The sequence below is a fragment of the Branchiostoma belcheri genome, unplaced genomic scaffold (assembly GCF_001625305.1).
Source record: "Branchiostoma belcheri isolate BF01 breed outbred unplaced genomic scaffold, Haploidv18h27 scaffold71, whole genome shotgun sequence".
Lineage (NCBI taxonomy): Eukaryota > Metazoa > Chordata > Leptocardii > Amphioxiformes > Branchiostomatidae > Branchiostoma > Branchiostoma belcheri.
Window position 1 is genome coordinate 769,005 of NW_017804365.1, and position 12,763 is coordinate 781,767.

Below are 12,763 nucleotides of genomic sequence, written 5' to 3' on the forward strand. Positions count from 1 at the left end.
GGGCTCTAGGGCCATCATATCCTCAAGGAAATTTTTCTACAGACCCCCTTAGTTAGGGTCTAACTGGGGACTGGCTCTGGGAACAGTCTGGCATTCAGGCAACTCATTTTATAATTATGATCTCTGACAAATGTCAACACTAGAACATTGACACACAAGGTGCTTTGCAACAAAACTTTAATTTTGGGATAGATTTTGGTATCAGGAGTACTAGTAAGATAACTGCTCAAGAAAGCTGTCAATGCAGGCTATCATCAGATCATTTTAAAAGTCTAATTCTTGTTATAAACAGTCCTCTCATCTATGGACAGTTTTCAGTGAGCATTATGTAAAGACCACACTGGGTAACAACAAAATAATATGATGTTAGCAAATACCCATCTGCCATAAATATATCATACTCTTACTGAAAATACCCGTACCTCATGCTACTAAAATCCTGCTACTCTTACATGTACATGTACATTGTAGGTACACGTACTTCACTCAGTGACCAGAGCTATCAGTGTTTTGTTTACACTAAGTGAAATGTTTATTTACTATAAGTGAAATGTTTATTTACTAGACTATCTTAGAGGTTATCAGACAACATTTTTAGAGACTACAGTAATTTTTCACATCACAACTTGGGATACAGTGAAAAGCATGAGCTTTCGAAGTTTTCGACACAACCTCTTGATGCACTTCCACACTTCAATGTCCATGAACATGCAGGAAGCAGCATGCTACTGACCAATGGCAACCTAAGAGTTGGGAGAAATATAAGTTCAGTCATACCCTCGCAACTTTGGCACTAGTAATATCACATTTACAGTTTGAAAACGGTGCAGAAGCTCCTTGATTGGTGCTATCATCATGATTGACGAAGATTGGCTGGACAGGTGATCCTGTATCAGACATTAATCGTCATGTCTTGCATCGACTAGGTCATCATGATCCGCTTTCAAGCTATGTGATTGGTTCAGATTTGATCTTGGATTAACTCAGATTACATTAGATTAGCTCCAGTCAGTGGCAGCGATAGTCACCATAGGCTTTGGGCTGAGGATCTCGATCCAGTAGCCGTCAGGGTCTTGAATGAAGGCCAGTCCTTTCATCTTACCTGCAGGGGAGGGGGGAGAGGGAGGAAGTTACTGGAGGTCATTATACCATAGAAGAAACAGGCCACAAAATACTGGGTGCACTTTTTGCACCCAAAATTGGAGCTGTGCACCTACACATGTACATGTACATTAAGACTTAGGGTACACTGATGTTGCTAGTGTAATTTCATTGGTGTTGACCTACTGGCATCTGAACACCGTAAAATGTATGTCATGTAGGGCTTGAAATCCTTTTTCTGCATCATTCTGAACCAGACATATTTTACCTGCACCACACAGAATTTAGGAAGTACATATGGATCACGATGCAATCTGTTCAGAAACCATTGCCATTGTTTCTTTCATACTTCATAGGTGATGACATTCCATGCAGCAAATAAAAATTCACAAACACCAACATATATAATACTGTGTAATTCCAGTACATAGACCAGTGCAGGTAGATATCAGAAATACCAGCACATCTCAAATTCTACCTGCACACGCAGGTGGTACATTATTTTGAGCCCTGTCATGTATAATTATATCAGTAAGGAGGTTCACAAATAAAAAAGCACACGTTCAGTGTCAAAGGTGCTCATGAGATGTAAACAGATTGAACACGTCAAATATTTGTATTTCTCCGTTTTATTTTGCATTACTACGTTTTGACAGGGCTATGGGACCCTCTAACATGTTTTTTTACCTCTCTGGGGCCTTTACCTTTGACACTGGGCATGCACTCTCTACAGTCCAAATATTTAACATCTCAGTACTACTAACCAGCATCAGGCTCCTTTACAAAAGGCACTCCCAGCTCCTTGAACCTTTCGCAGGCTTTGTACACATCAGGGACTGCCAGTCCAATGTGACCTGGAGGGCAACATTTATTAAGCAATACTATTGTCATAAAGAAATGCTCCAACAAACAACAATCATCTGAGTGTAACAACAGACAGGTAACATTTGCAAAGCAAATGAATATTTTTACCTACACATCCTCTAGCCTATAGGCCATACTACTAATGCCCTGTTTATTCTTACTCGAACACATTCATAATGAAGACCAACCCCTCCAACTCTGTCCTGCAACTTGCTACATAATGTAATATAATGTTTTAATTCAAATACTAGTGTAGTGCTAACCAGGACAGCATCAAGGCAAAAAGGAAGATTTTTTTTTATAGTAAAGTAAGGGCTGACACAGGTTGGTATTCAAGTTTTTAATTTTCTTCTGACAAACACCTACCAAATCCTTGAGGGGGTTTGTTTCCATTGTGGTAGCTCTGTTCAGGATCATTCTCAGTTCCCCAGTTACTAATTGTAAATATAAAGAAAAACACATTTATTCATATACTATCACACGGTTATCAGCTCCTCCAGCTCTGTCCTGCTACTAATGTACATGTAACCCAACATCACAGGATGTCTGCTACAGCACCAGTTACCATGGTGACAGACATCTGGTCTACATGTAGGTCATTGACCTTATGTGTTGGGAGAAGAAGAAGAGACAGCAAAAACAACATATTTTCCTTCTGTAAACGTACAGATTATGACTGAACAAATTTCAACATAATTCAAGTGGAAGCAACTTGTCTCAGTCAAAGAAGCAGCTCACAAACTTACTGAGTCAGTTCCAACGTAGCCTTCCTTGAGAAAGTCCACCCTGTGCACTCAGCAGGGTCCGATGGGATATCCTCAGCCTTCTCAAAACCCATGAAGAACAGGGAGAACTTCATGCTGGGGAAATCCAACTTCTTCAGCAACCTGGAACATACGATAAGTCAACTGTTACTTAGTATAACAGAGAGAGGGGTGCTGTCCCCCGCTCTAACAACGGCTATTGTATAACTGTATAAATAAGTTAATGTATCAAAGAATGTTTAGACCTTCGAGTTAGAACATGTAATATAAGTTTAATATTCATCTATAGTCTTGTACGTAAGGTCAATTCTTTTGTACCCAATGTGTCTGTCTGTATGTATGTTTAGTTATAGACGTTACGAAAGTCGCTGTACTTTTCTTGTGTCAATAAAGTTCTGTCTTTTTAACTTCCGCTGCCAAATTCATATGCTATATGTAAAATGCACAAATTATGCTCTGCTTTGGTTGGATTTGAACAGTCCAGATCTACTATGGCTGATTCTGCTTTGTGTAAATTAAAGAGCATTCAGGCTTCAACTTTGTAGGCTTTCATGCAGGATTAAATCAGTCACTGGGTATACATAAGTCAATGTTTATTTGGCATGTTAGAAAATAAGTCACTTTTACAAAGAAACCTAGAGAATTGTTTTTTTGTCTATGTGTCAGAAAACAGTTCCCTTTATACATTGTGTTGCTAATATGTAGCACTGCAGTAGCTGTAACTTGTAAGAAGGGGCTGTGCTGCCTTCAACAAGTTGATGAACTCACCTCATTCCTAGCACCCTAGTATAAAAATCCAGGGACTTCTTTGGATCCTTTACCCTGAACATGGTCTGCTGGAAGATGAAGTCCTGACAAACAAAAATTGAAATGTGAAGAAAACGTTTTGGCAGCAAAATAAACAAAGAAATAGGCAACTACTCAAAATAATATAGCAGTAAATGGTATTGGTAACATAATACATTGCTAAATTCAAAGTAATTGAACAGAAGCATTCACCTTCAACGACTATTATTATTATTTAGTTTAGGCAGAGGCTAAGAATAAGTTGTTGATTTTTCTCACTATCAACAGGCTAACCACTATTGGCCTGTACAATTTTTAACCATTTGTTTGACCATTTTGTTTATTAATCTATTGACAGGCTTAGCAAGACAATAATAATGTTTCCCCGGCTATTATTGTTATAAAGCCTAGCAATACGTTTTCCTTGCTATTGTATATACATGTAATTGACAGGGAACAGCCCATCTATAATTTGCCATTCATTGTCTAAAGTTTATGATGATTAACTACCACGATTGTTTGGGGCCACGCCCCCTAGGCCTGTTGTGTAACATGTTATGCTGAGTCATCGAAGACTTCACTAGTCCATGCTTTTTGAATGCCATGTCGTTTTCCAAATCATGTTTCTTGTAGAGAAGGGAAATATTACCTTGCAAGAGGCATCTGGCTCGCCACAGGCGCTCCTAGCCTCTTTGTCTGTCAGTCCTTGCGGCTCAGACATGTTTCTCCGCGGTATATCGGGCGGCTGGAATCAACTACAGACAGACGGGAGATTCCAGGCGACGTTAGCGGTGTCACTGCACAGTGGAAGCGGCCAATGCAAGCCCTAAACATGCATCAAACACTTGGCATCAGCCGTCAAAAATGCAAACGTTTCTGAAAGTTGCAACCTACCAGACGACGTGCAAGTGAACTCCACACATGCAGAGGGCAATGGACCAGTCTATAAAGTTATGGGTTGGCGCTGTATTTTAACTGCAAGAATTCATTGTCAGGCAAAGTTGGGACTAAACAGCTTTCTGCCATTTCATTAAAATTATTATACTCTTTATTGAATCATAATAAAGGTAAAAAGTACATCTTTTGAGGTTTATAGGATTTTTTACTTTGTGTACTTCCCTCCGTGAATTGTGAATGAATCCGTCCAAATTCCCCAGCTCGTGAGATAGTAACCATACTGTGATTGGTCAATTTTGTAGCTGCCTAAGCAGCCTAACCAATCAAACTGCCTATTCGAGTAGGGGATGTCGCGAGTAGAGGCGTTTGTCACCACAGGCGAGTCACGAGAGGCGGTCACCAGAGGCGGACTGTACCCATTTCATCATTACCTTCGCCAAGAAGGTTATGTTTTCAGTAGCGTTTGTCTGTGTGTGTGTGTGTGTGTTTGTGTGTGTGTGGTTTAGCAAGATAACTCGAGAAGCAGTGGATGGATTGGAATGAAACTTGGTAGGTGGGTAGGTCTTCATGAGACCTAGAAATGATTAGATTTTGGGCCCCCTGGCGGCTTTCCTAGGTACTGCAGCAGAACTTCCGGTTTTGATATCTCGTGATCTAGACATGCTAGGGTCACGAATTTTGGATGGCAGATAGCTCTTGGGATAGGGAAGAAGTGACATGAGTTTGGGTCCCCTAGCGGCTTGTTCTGGAACTGCAGGAGCATTTGTTGAAAATTTTTCGAAGGAGGATAATTCAAGAACCGGTTGACGGATTGTCGTGATTTTTGGTATGTAGGTAGTTGAAGTGATGATCAGATGACAATAATGCAAATCAGGAGCTAATTTGCATAATTAATGAGGAAATTCTATAAATCTGCTTTGTTCGATAATAGAACTATGAAACACTTGTGACATTACTTGTGAGAACGAGAAAAAACATCTGAGGATATAGATTATGTAAATGAGGACCTAATTTGCATAATAAATGGCAAATTTTTATAATTTCATAGTTGTAACTGCTGGGAATTTCATACTTGCCACATTTGGAAGTTAAGTGAAGGTGAACATCAACAAACATAATTTATTCAAATCATGGCCTAATTTGCATAATTTATGAGGAAGTGCTATAATAGCATTTTTGTTAAGATAAGGCTGTCATTGGGTGGAGAATATGATCAACTGATATAATCCATGCAAATGGGGCTCTTATTTACAAAATCAATGATTAAAATTGTATAATTTGTCAACCACAAGGGTTAACATCATTTGGCGAAGGTATGAGATCGTGGAACTCTTGTTAATACATTCATCTACTTACAAGTAGTGTTACCTTGTACACTGAACTGGCTTTGGGTTGGGGTTCTAATAAATATTCTATTCGTTAATTCAATCTCATCCATATAACCTCTGGTTGGTCAAATGTTGTATACAGCCGGTGGTTACATTTGCATATCGAACAGGTGAAACACAGGTGCGAAAATTCTGGATGAAACCATTGTTTTCATCTAAACGGGGGAGAGATTTCTCATTACTTTTTGTTTTGTAGCAAAGAATAATTATAGGGTTGCCATAACGCATATGTATGTACCAAAGAATGCAAATTGCAAAGTTGCAGGAAAGTGACCCTAACGTCCCTTGCATAGTCTGGGCGATTAAAACGAACTTCATTTTTAGTGAGACGTAAGCACTTACCTGTAGAAACAAAAGGCACAGTCCAAAATCAGCTCAGTTAGTGAACAGCAGGCAAGCGTCAGTACAAGCCAGAACGTCTTCAAGGTAAGCGTGGAGGTTAGTGGGTCTCTTATTCTCCCCTCATGGCAGCGAAAAAAGGCCCCGACGTTTTATAACAGTAGTAACTCGTGCGCTTTCATGCAAACATGTAATTAGTGCGTTGGCGTTGTATAAGTGTAATTCGTGGATTGCTGAGATTTTGAGGCTCGAAACGCGCTGTCAGCTTGCGCTCAAGCTGGCGGTGGGAACTTGGAGACCCGGGCGCTGTATAGTATTAACTCGTGCGCTTTCATGTATACTTGTAAGGGTGTGTAATTCGTGCGCTAACGTTCGTAATTCGTAAGTTCTTTGAGACTCTAAGCGCGGCGTAGCGTGCACGTTGCGCGAAAGCTGGTCGCGCAAAAGACCCTGTTTCTTGATTTGTTGTATGAGGCTGTGTTGAAGATATGTCAGGAATTCTGTGAGTGCTACACAAAATTCCTCGCATGATATTGTCATGTTTAGTCTAGGTTTAGTGGTGTTATTTCACATGGCTTGGGTATTTTGTATTAATTTGTAAGCTGATATTGTGACGATTCTATTGCTGTGGTTTATGCCTGTATGCGCGTGCGGATGTGAATCTTTTTCAGAAAGGTTCATACCAATATCTTTTCGTTGCTAAGTCAGTTTACTGGCTTAGCAACGAAAAGGGGCATCTCGCGATGCTGTTATAGTTGTAAAGCGTGCGTGGTATAGATGTAAACGTTGCATAGCTTTAACCCGTGCGTTTTATAAAAGTAATTCCGCGAGGACCCAAATGTCAGTGATGCCCACATGCAGCGCGGCGCGGTTTGACCACAACAAAAATCTAACACTGCATCTATTGTGTCGTTCTTTCTGCAACCACTTTGCACACACGTACACGAACACTATTTTCATTGTATTCCTTGTGCTCTTAGCATGGGAGCCATCTTAGTAAGATCGCTCCCATGCTTTTGAGCTCCTTATGGTAGTCGGATAAGTTTGATAACCCATGTGAATTAACACCACTAAAGTCCATAGAATTCCATAAAGACCTACGTTTATAGAATTCAGTGGATTATTATTAGTATAGAGCATTTTATCTTCTTATTACAGTGTACTAACGATTTTTCTTCCTCATGAAAAAATGGGGGGCCTGTCCCCGCTTGTGTAGTTCTTATGGGGTTAGGTCCCACTCATGCCTTAATTGCTTTTACATTGCCCCATTTGGGAAAGGTGGGTAGTTTGGCTGATACGTATAAGTATTAGTTTGTGCAACTAATGGATATCCCAATAAAGTATCAAGTTTATAAATAATGAATATTTAATACCAAATTACCTAGGAAAACGAGATTAAAATCCATTCTTAAAATGATTATCTAAAACTTTTAAAAGATCGTTAATTTGTTAGGCTCGTACCGAACCCCCTGGGTGTCTTATGGGGTAAGTTTTAGTTAGTTTCCCTATAGCTAGCGCCCCTCCCCTTGACTATATCGTAACTCACTCTATTGCCTGTATCTTCGCACACACGCACACACACACACACACACCTCAAAACGTCTCAGTCTAAAATGTATAATATTCCGATGCTTGAGTATAAAGTGTCTGAATGTAAGAGGTATGCAAAAGTTCAAAAACTCTTGCATATTTCATTAAAATTCAAAATGTCTCTAAAATATGTGAAGAAATGTTTGATGCTTGAAATATGCAGTAAGTAAGTAAGTATTCTAAATAAAGTGTCCTATATACAATGTTTATTTGGTTGAACATGAGTGTTCTTTTCTTCGCATTCACGCACGCACACACAAGTAAAAAAAGTTAAAAAGTTTGACATGTGACAAACATATTATATGGATTCTATGTAATGTTCCTAGTGTATTGTATATGTTCTAGTTTGTCTACCCAGTACAGGGTAAGGGCAGCAATGTTTAGAATCGCATCTTAATACTTATTGTTAACGTGTTTCGTTTCTTTTTGTCCAACATTACAGTTACAGCGTACACCTGGAGACTGACTTCGAAGTGTCTACAACGGGAAGACGTCTTCTTTATCGCCGAGAAGTTGAAGGAAGCAGCCACCGCAGCTCTGACCAGACTGTATGGAAACTATGAATGCATGAGTGAATGAAAGATTAAATAAATATACAAATTAGTGGATGAATATATGTTGTTCCTTGTGTAAAGTACATGCTGTAGTTTGTCTTGTTCAGGATTGGACATAGTTGAATGTTGCCTGGATGTGCATGGGTGAACCAAGGTGATTTTGCACAGCGTATCTAGCATTGATTATAACGCTTTCTGATTTTCTTTCCTTTTCTGACAACACAGTTCCACCAACTGAGAGGATGTAGTTTCGTGACTCGGTCGGGGGAAATCTGGTGACCACAGCTCCGATCGTGAAGACCAGCAGAAGCAAGTTGACTGTACAAGTTAGTACTGGGGGCTTCTATTAGTAAATTATTTTTGACTCAAGGTGTTTATGATCATTTTGTTCGCGACTTAACAAGTAAGGGAGGGGCGCTTGAATAATTAGTAAAATGGGGCTCCTTTTGTATGTCTGCCACCCCTTGGCGTAACCCAGCTTCGCAGGCGCGCGGCGCGGCGATTTTGTGTGTCGATCTGTTTGAGAATTTGCAATTTCCATGTATGCTTCTTCGATAAACATACAATATGTATGGACGTATATATATCTTTGAATTGTTACTTTTGGTTTTGCTCATGTTTGAGTTAATTCAGATTTTGTGATGCCCATGTATATATTTGCAAGTTGTGTAATCTTTGAGGTTCATAGAACTTTTTAGTCTGATTTTTTTGCAGTATTATGAATGCTTTGAAGTTTAACATAATATAATGTACAAAGGTGTAGATTCTGTGAAGTTGATTTGTTTTTGCTATTCAGCCGTTCTGTTAGACTTTTTCAGTGGCCTGTTTATCATTTATGTGATATCAGTAAGTATAGTGTACCTTTTATATTGGCATGAAGTTACATAAATATGTTGATGTTACGTTATAAGTACGAGGATACAGGGAAGGAAAACCCTGCACAGACACCCAGGGAAGACACCCCTGCACAGAAGTCCTAGGGAGTAAACCCTAGTCAAAAAATCCAGGGGGGATGAAACACCCCTGTCAAAAAAGTCAACCCCGCGCCAAAGTTCGACAAGTCAACCACTACACAAGACACAGACGGACAGTGGGATCGGCATTTCTATAGATGTTTACACGTAAATGTTATGTTTATGATTTCTATGATATATTGTATGACGGTTGATTTAGACTGTGACAGTGGAGTGTTTGAAAGACATGTATCTATGATTCTAATCTGAATAGTTCTGATAGTGTTCTGTTGTGCAATTCCTGGTTGTGTAAAAGAAAAAAAATGCCAATATCCTATATAGCTATGTTTACCAGACTGATGGACATGTTTCGTAGTTTGTTTTATTGCACTTTCTTATCTCTGTCATAGATGATTGCCTGTCATATTTTTTGTTTGCTTTGTGTTCTGTTTGTTTGTCAAATGCAGGTGATCGATGAGGCTACATACATCGACTTTCCAGAGGACGGTTGCTATTGAGCACAGAATTCACCAAAACCGCCATACATATCCCTTTGAATGATTTGATTTCTGTGCCTTAGATGGTACAAATTAGAATTAGGCGTGCGCGCAGATAGCAAAGAGGTTTCAATTTTTCTTGGCCATTCTTTTTTTTACTTCCCCGTCATTTTTCTGAGTGACTTCTGTCCGTCGCTGCATGTTTAATGTGTTGTTGCTTGGATGATGCGGTTCCGAAACGGTTTGTTCGATGGATGGATGGATGAAAGAGGTGCTCGAGCGACTGTAAATACTGTTACAATAGTTGTATGTCGCCAGATTCTACATAGCATTAATCAAAGTCTGCCTTCGCCTTCTTCTCCTTTCTGACAATACAGCTGCAGTTCCATGTCATAACCTGTGATCGTAGAGGTGACATGGTGAGTTTATTTGGTGACAGACTGGTAGAGGAAGTAAAACTGGTGACCCACATCCGAAGACTAGAAGCCAGCGTCTGTGCAGGTTAGTACTGGGGGACAATGGGGGAGGGGGTACTTGTACATTTATTGGGTCTTTGACACAAGGCGTATTACTATAATAGTATAGCGTAGCTTAGAACATATGTGTAGAGGTGTACTAGCTCTTAGTTAGTTCCATTCAACATTTTGCCAGACATGATAACCCGTGAACCCATATGTAGAATCTTGATAGACCCATCTCAGCTAGTAATCTTTTCATCTGCCGTATATTGTACCTGTTAACAATCGCTGTGCAATAAACTTCGACTTGACTATCATCTCGTTGGTGACTAACCAGTAAGGGAGGGGTGCGATTGAGTAATTCTTGGGGCTGCTTTGTCTATGTGTACATCAAGTTATTGGGTGTTTGAAGTGTATGATCATTTCGTTGGTGACCAACAATTATGTAGGGGGCAATTATTGAGTTATGTTTTGTACTGTGTTTCTCTGTCCAATGCAGGTTACAGAAACCGACGTTCCAGAGGATGGTCCCTACAGATTCACCAGAAAACGATTTTCCTTTGAATGTCTAGGCCACACCAATTTACAAATGATACTGTTTGAATGATACTGTTTGTTCAATATTATCATATAGTGTATTTTGACGTTGGTTTTATATATGTTGGGCAAGGTAGTAGACCGACTCGGACTGTATGTTGAAACGATTTTGGTCCTAGTCACTTGCTTCTAACCATGGGAAATTGGCACACAATTATTGGCAAACCGACGCTCATCCTGACATTACAATTTTTTACAGTCTTGGTAATTTTGTCTTATTCTCAAATTAAAATACAATTGGGTTTGAAAAGATTGTGAACAGCTAAGGAAGAATGAGGCTTAATATGACTACAAATAGACAGTCTAGCTGAATATAACAAATAAAACCAACTGTAGACAGAGTATGAATTAACCAAATAAAAATATTAGATAGGCAGGGAGGAAAACTTTAAAAGAAAATTTAGCAAGACAGGGCACAAATAACAACATTGCCTTCTTCAATTCTGGCTGTTCACTTTCACAATAAAAAATTCTTTGAACATTTATTCTTTATTACAAACTGCTGTGAGCTGAGTGAAACTCTTTAAACTTTGCTGCTATGTTGTACTTTTGTCGGGACTGTGAGTGGTTGTTGTCAGGATGGCGTCCAAATTTACCTCGGCAATGGAGGCAACACCTTGACGCGGTGCCGGGGCTTCTACCAAGTTTGTCTCCGGGAAATTCCTGTTTGCTATCTATATTAAAGTAAAACTGAATGTCTCTGTGGTCCTGTTTTGAGTGAACACACAGCGGCAAGGAGGATATTGAAGACAAATCCCACTCCTGATGTCGTGTCCAACATATGAACAGAAGAAAACGACGAAAGTTGATGCATTCCATTGCTTCCACAACTAATGTTACATTACCCCATTCAAAACCAGATATCTTCAATATGCTCCCGGAGTGCCATGCCCTATTATATATATTATATGCCCATACCTGTATCATTGTACCGTAGTAGGAGAATTTAATTCATATCCAATGCGATACAAAAATGACACCGTATGTAAATAGCTGACACATCTCCTGAATCATAGACTGTAATATAATAATATCCTCGATAAAGATTGGTAGCATTGAAACTGTGTAAAGTTACTATAGCTATGGATTAACTGTTAGAATTGTATTTCAGCATAGTTCGTGTAACATCCGTGTCCAGGGTCCATAATATTGCCACCTTGAGAAACAGTGTGCTTTAAGATATTTTTACTGCAACATACTTTTGGTATGCACTCTGCACACCTCAAATGTACATACCTAGGGTATGTTCACTATGTTGCAGTAAAAATATCTTTAAGCACACTTTTTCTCAAGGTGGCGATATTATGGACCCTGGTGATATTATGGACAGGGATGTTATTTAACCTTGTGTCTCTGCCTGCATAGCTAATGGACACTCCTCTGGCCAATGCTGCCACCGTAGGATCTGCTTGGAGATTAAATACATTGTACCAGTTACAGTTGTTAAACAATAAAGTTATCATGAAAGTTCATGAGGCGTTCGTGAGTGTCTGTGTGTGTCTGTAAACTCAAAGGCTTAAATGGACTGTCTTCATACTTGGTAGGTGGGTAGGTCTTGATCAGACCTAGAAAATGATTAGATTTTTGGCCTCCTGGCGGCTTGATGTGGTACTGTAGCTTAACTTCTGTTTTTGATATGATCTGGACGTGCTAGGGTCACGAAATTTGAATGGTACGTAGGTCTTGTATAGGGGAAGAAGTGACGTAGGTTTGGGTCTTGCCATTTGAATTTTGTGTAATTCAAAGTCTGTGTTTAGCATTCTGTCTGCACGGCTGCTTTCTTCTGGAATTTAGTGTAAAGCGTGATCAGGACCTTCCCACTTCTAAACAAAGTTAGAGGTTGACACATTATGCAATAAGAATTTCTAGTTGAAATGTAGCCAGCATTTAAGGGGAGTTTAGGTACTGTAGACAGTCAAGTTTTGAAGTCAATCATTGCAACAGTACTACCTACATTTAACATAGATAGCTAAGG

At 39.5% G+C, this 12,763-nt stretch overlaps 1 protein-coding gene and 1 long non-coding RNA gene across 3 annotated transcripts; one reads left to right on the top strand and one right to left on the bottom strand.

Moving 5' to 3' along the window:
• Nucleotides 1–5: 5 nt before the first annotated feature.
• On the bottom strand, nucleotides 6–4,448 carry LOC109484947 (lactoylglutathione lyase-like). Of its 2 annotated transcripts, XM_019788320.1 has the most exons (7): nucleotides 4,165–4,448; nucleotides 3,498–3,580; nucleotides 2,712–2,852; nucleotides 2,332–2,399; nucleotides 1,866–1,955; nucleotides 1,029–1,102; nucleotides 6–743 (listed from the first exon to the last, which is right to left on the bottom strand). In XM_019788320.1, exons 1-7 carry the CDS (start codon nucleotides 4,234–4,236, stop codon nucleotides 726–728), a joined length of 546 nt encoding a protein of 181 aa, XP_019643879.1. In that variant the 5' UTR covers nucleotides 4,237–4,448; the 3' UTR covers nucleotides 6–725. The 2 variants fall into 2 exon arrangements, with proteins under 2 accessions (XP_019643879.1, XP_019643878.1); XM_019788319.1 differs by having other exon boundaries at nucleotides 6–1,102.
• A 1,577-nt stretch (nucleotides 4,449–6,025) lies between these two features.
• On the top strand, nucleotides 6,026–11,153 carry LOC109484905. Its single transcript, XR_002141101.1, has 5 exons — nucleotides 6,026–6,238; nucleotides 8,172–8,277; nucleotides 8,509–8,609; nucleotides 10,111–10,234; nucleotides 10,691–11,153. It is a non-coding gene; the product is annotated as an uncharacterized LOC109484905 (long non-coding RNA).
• Nucleotides 11,154–12,763: the final 1,610 nt, after the last annotated feature.

Excerpts from the sequence above, each read along its gene's own strand:
- LOC109484947 (XM_019788319.1), bottom strand. The coding sequence starts at position 4,236 with ATGTCTGAGCCGCAAGGACTGACAGACAAAGAGGCTAGGAGCGCCTGT. Across the intron at positions 2,400-2,711 it reads GCTACGTTGGAACTGACTCA|TAACTGGGGAACTGAGAATG; the intron begins GTAAGTTTGTGA and ends ATTTACAATTAG. Across the intron at positions 1,956-2,331 it reads CAAACCCCCTCAAGGATTTG|GTCACATTGGACTGGCAGTC; the intron begins GTAGGTGTTTGT and ends GTTGCCCTCCAG.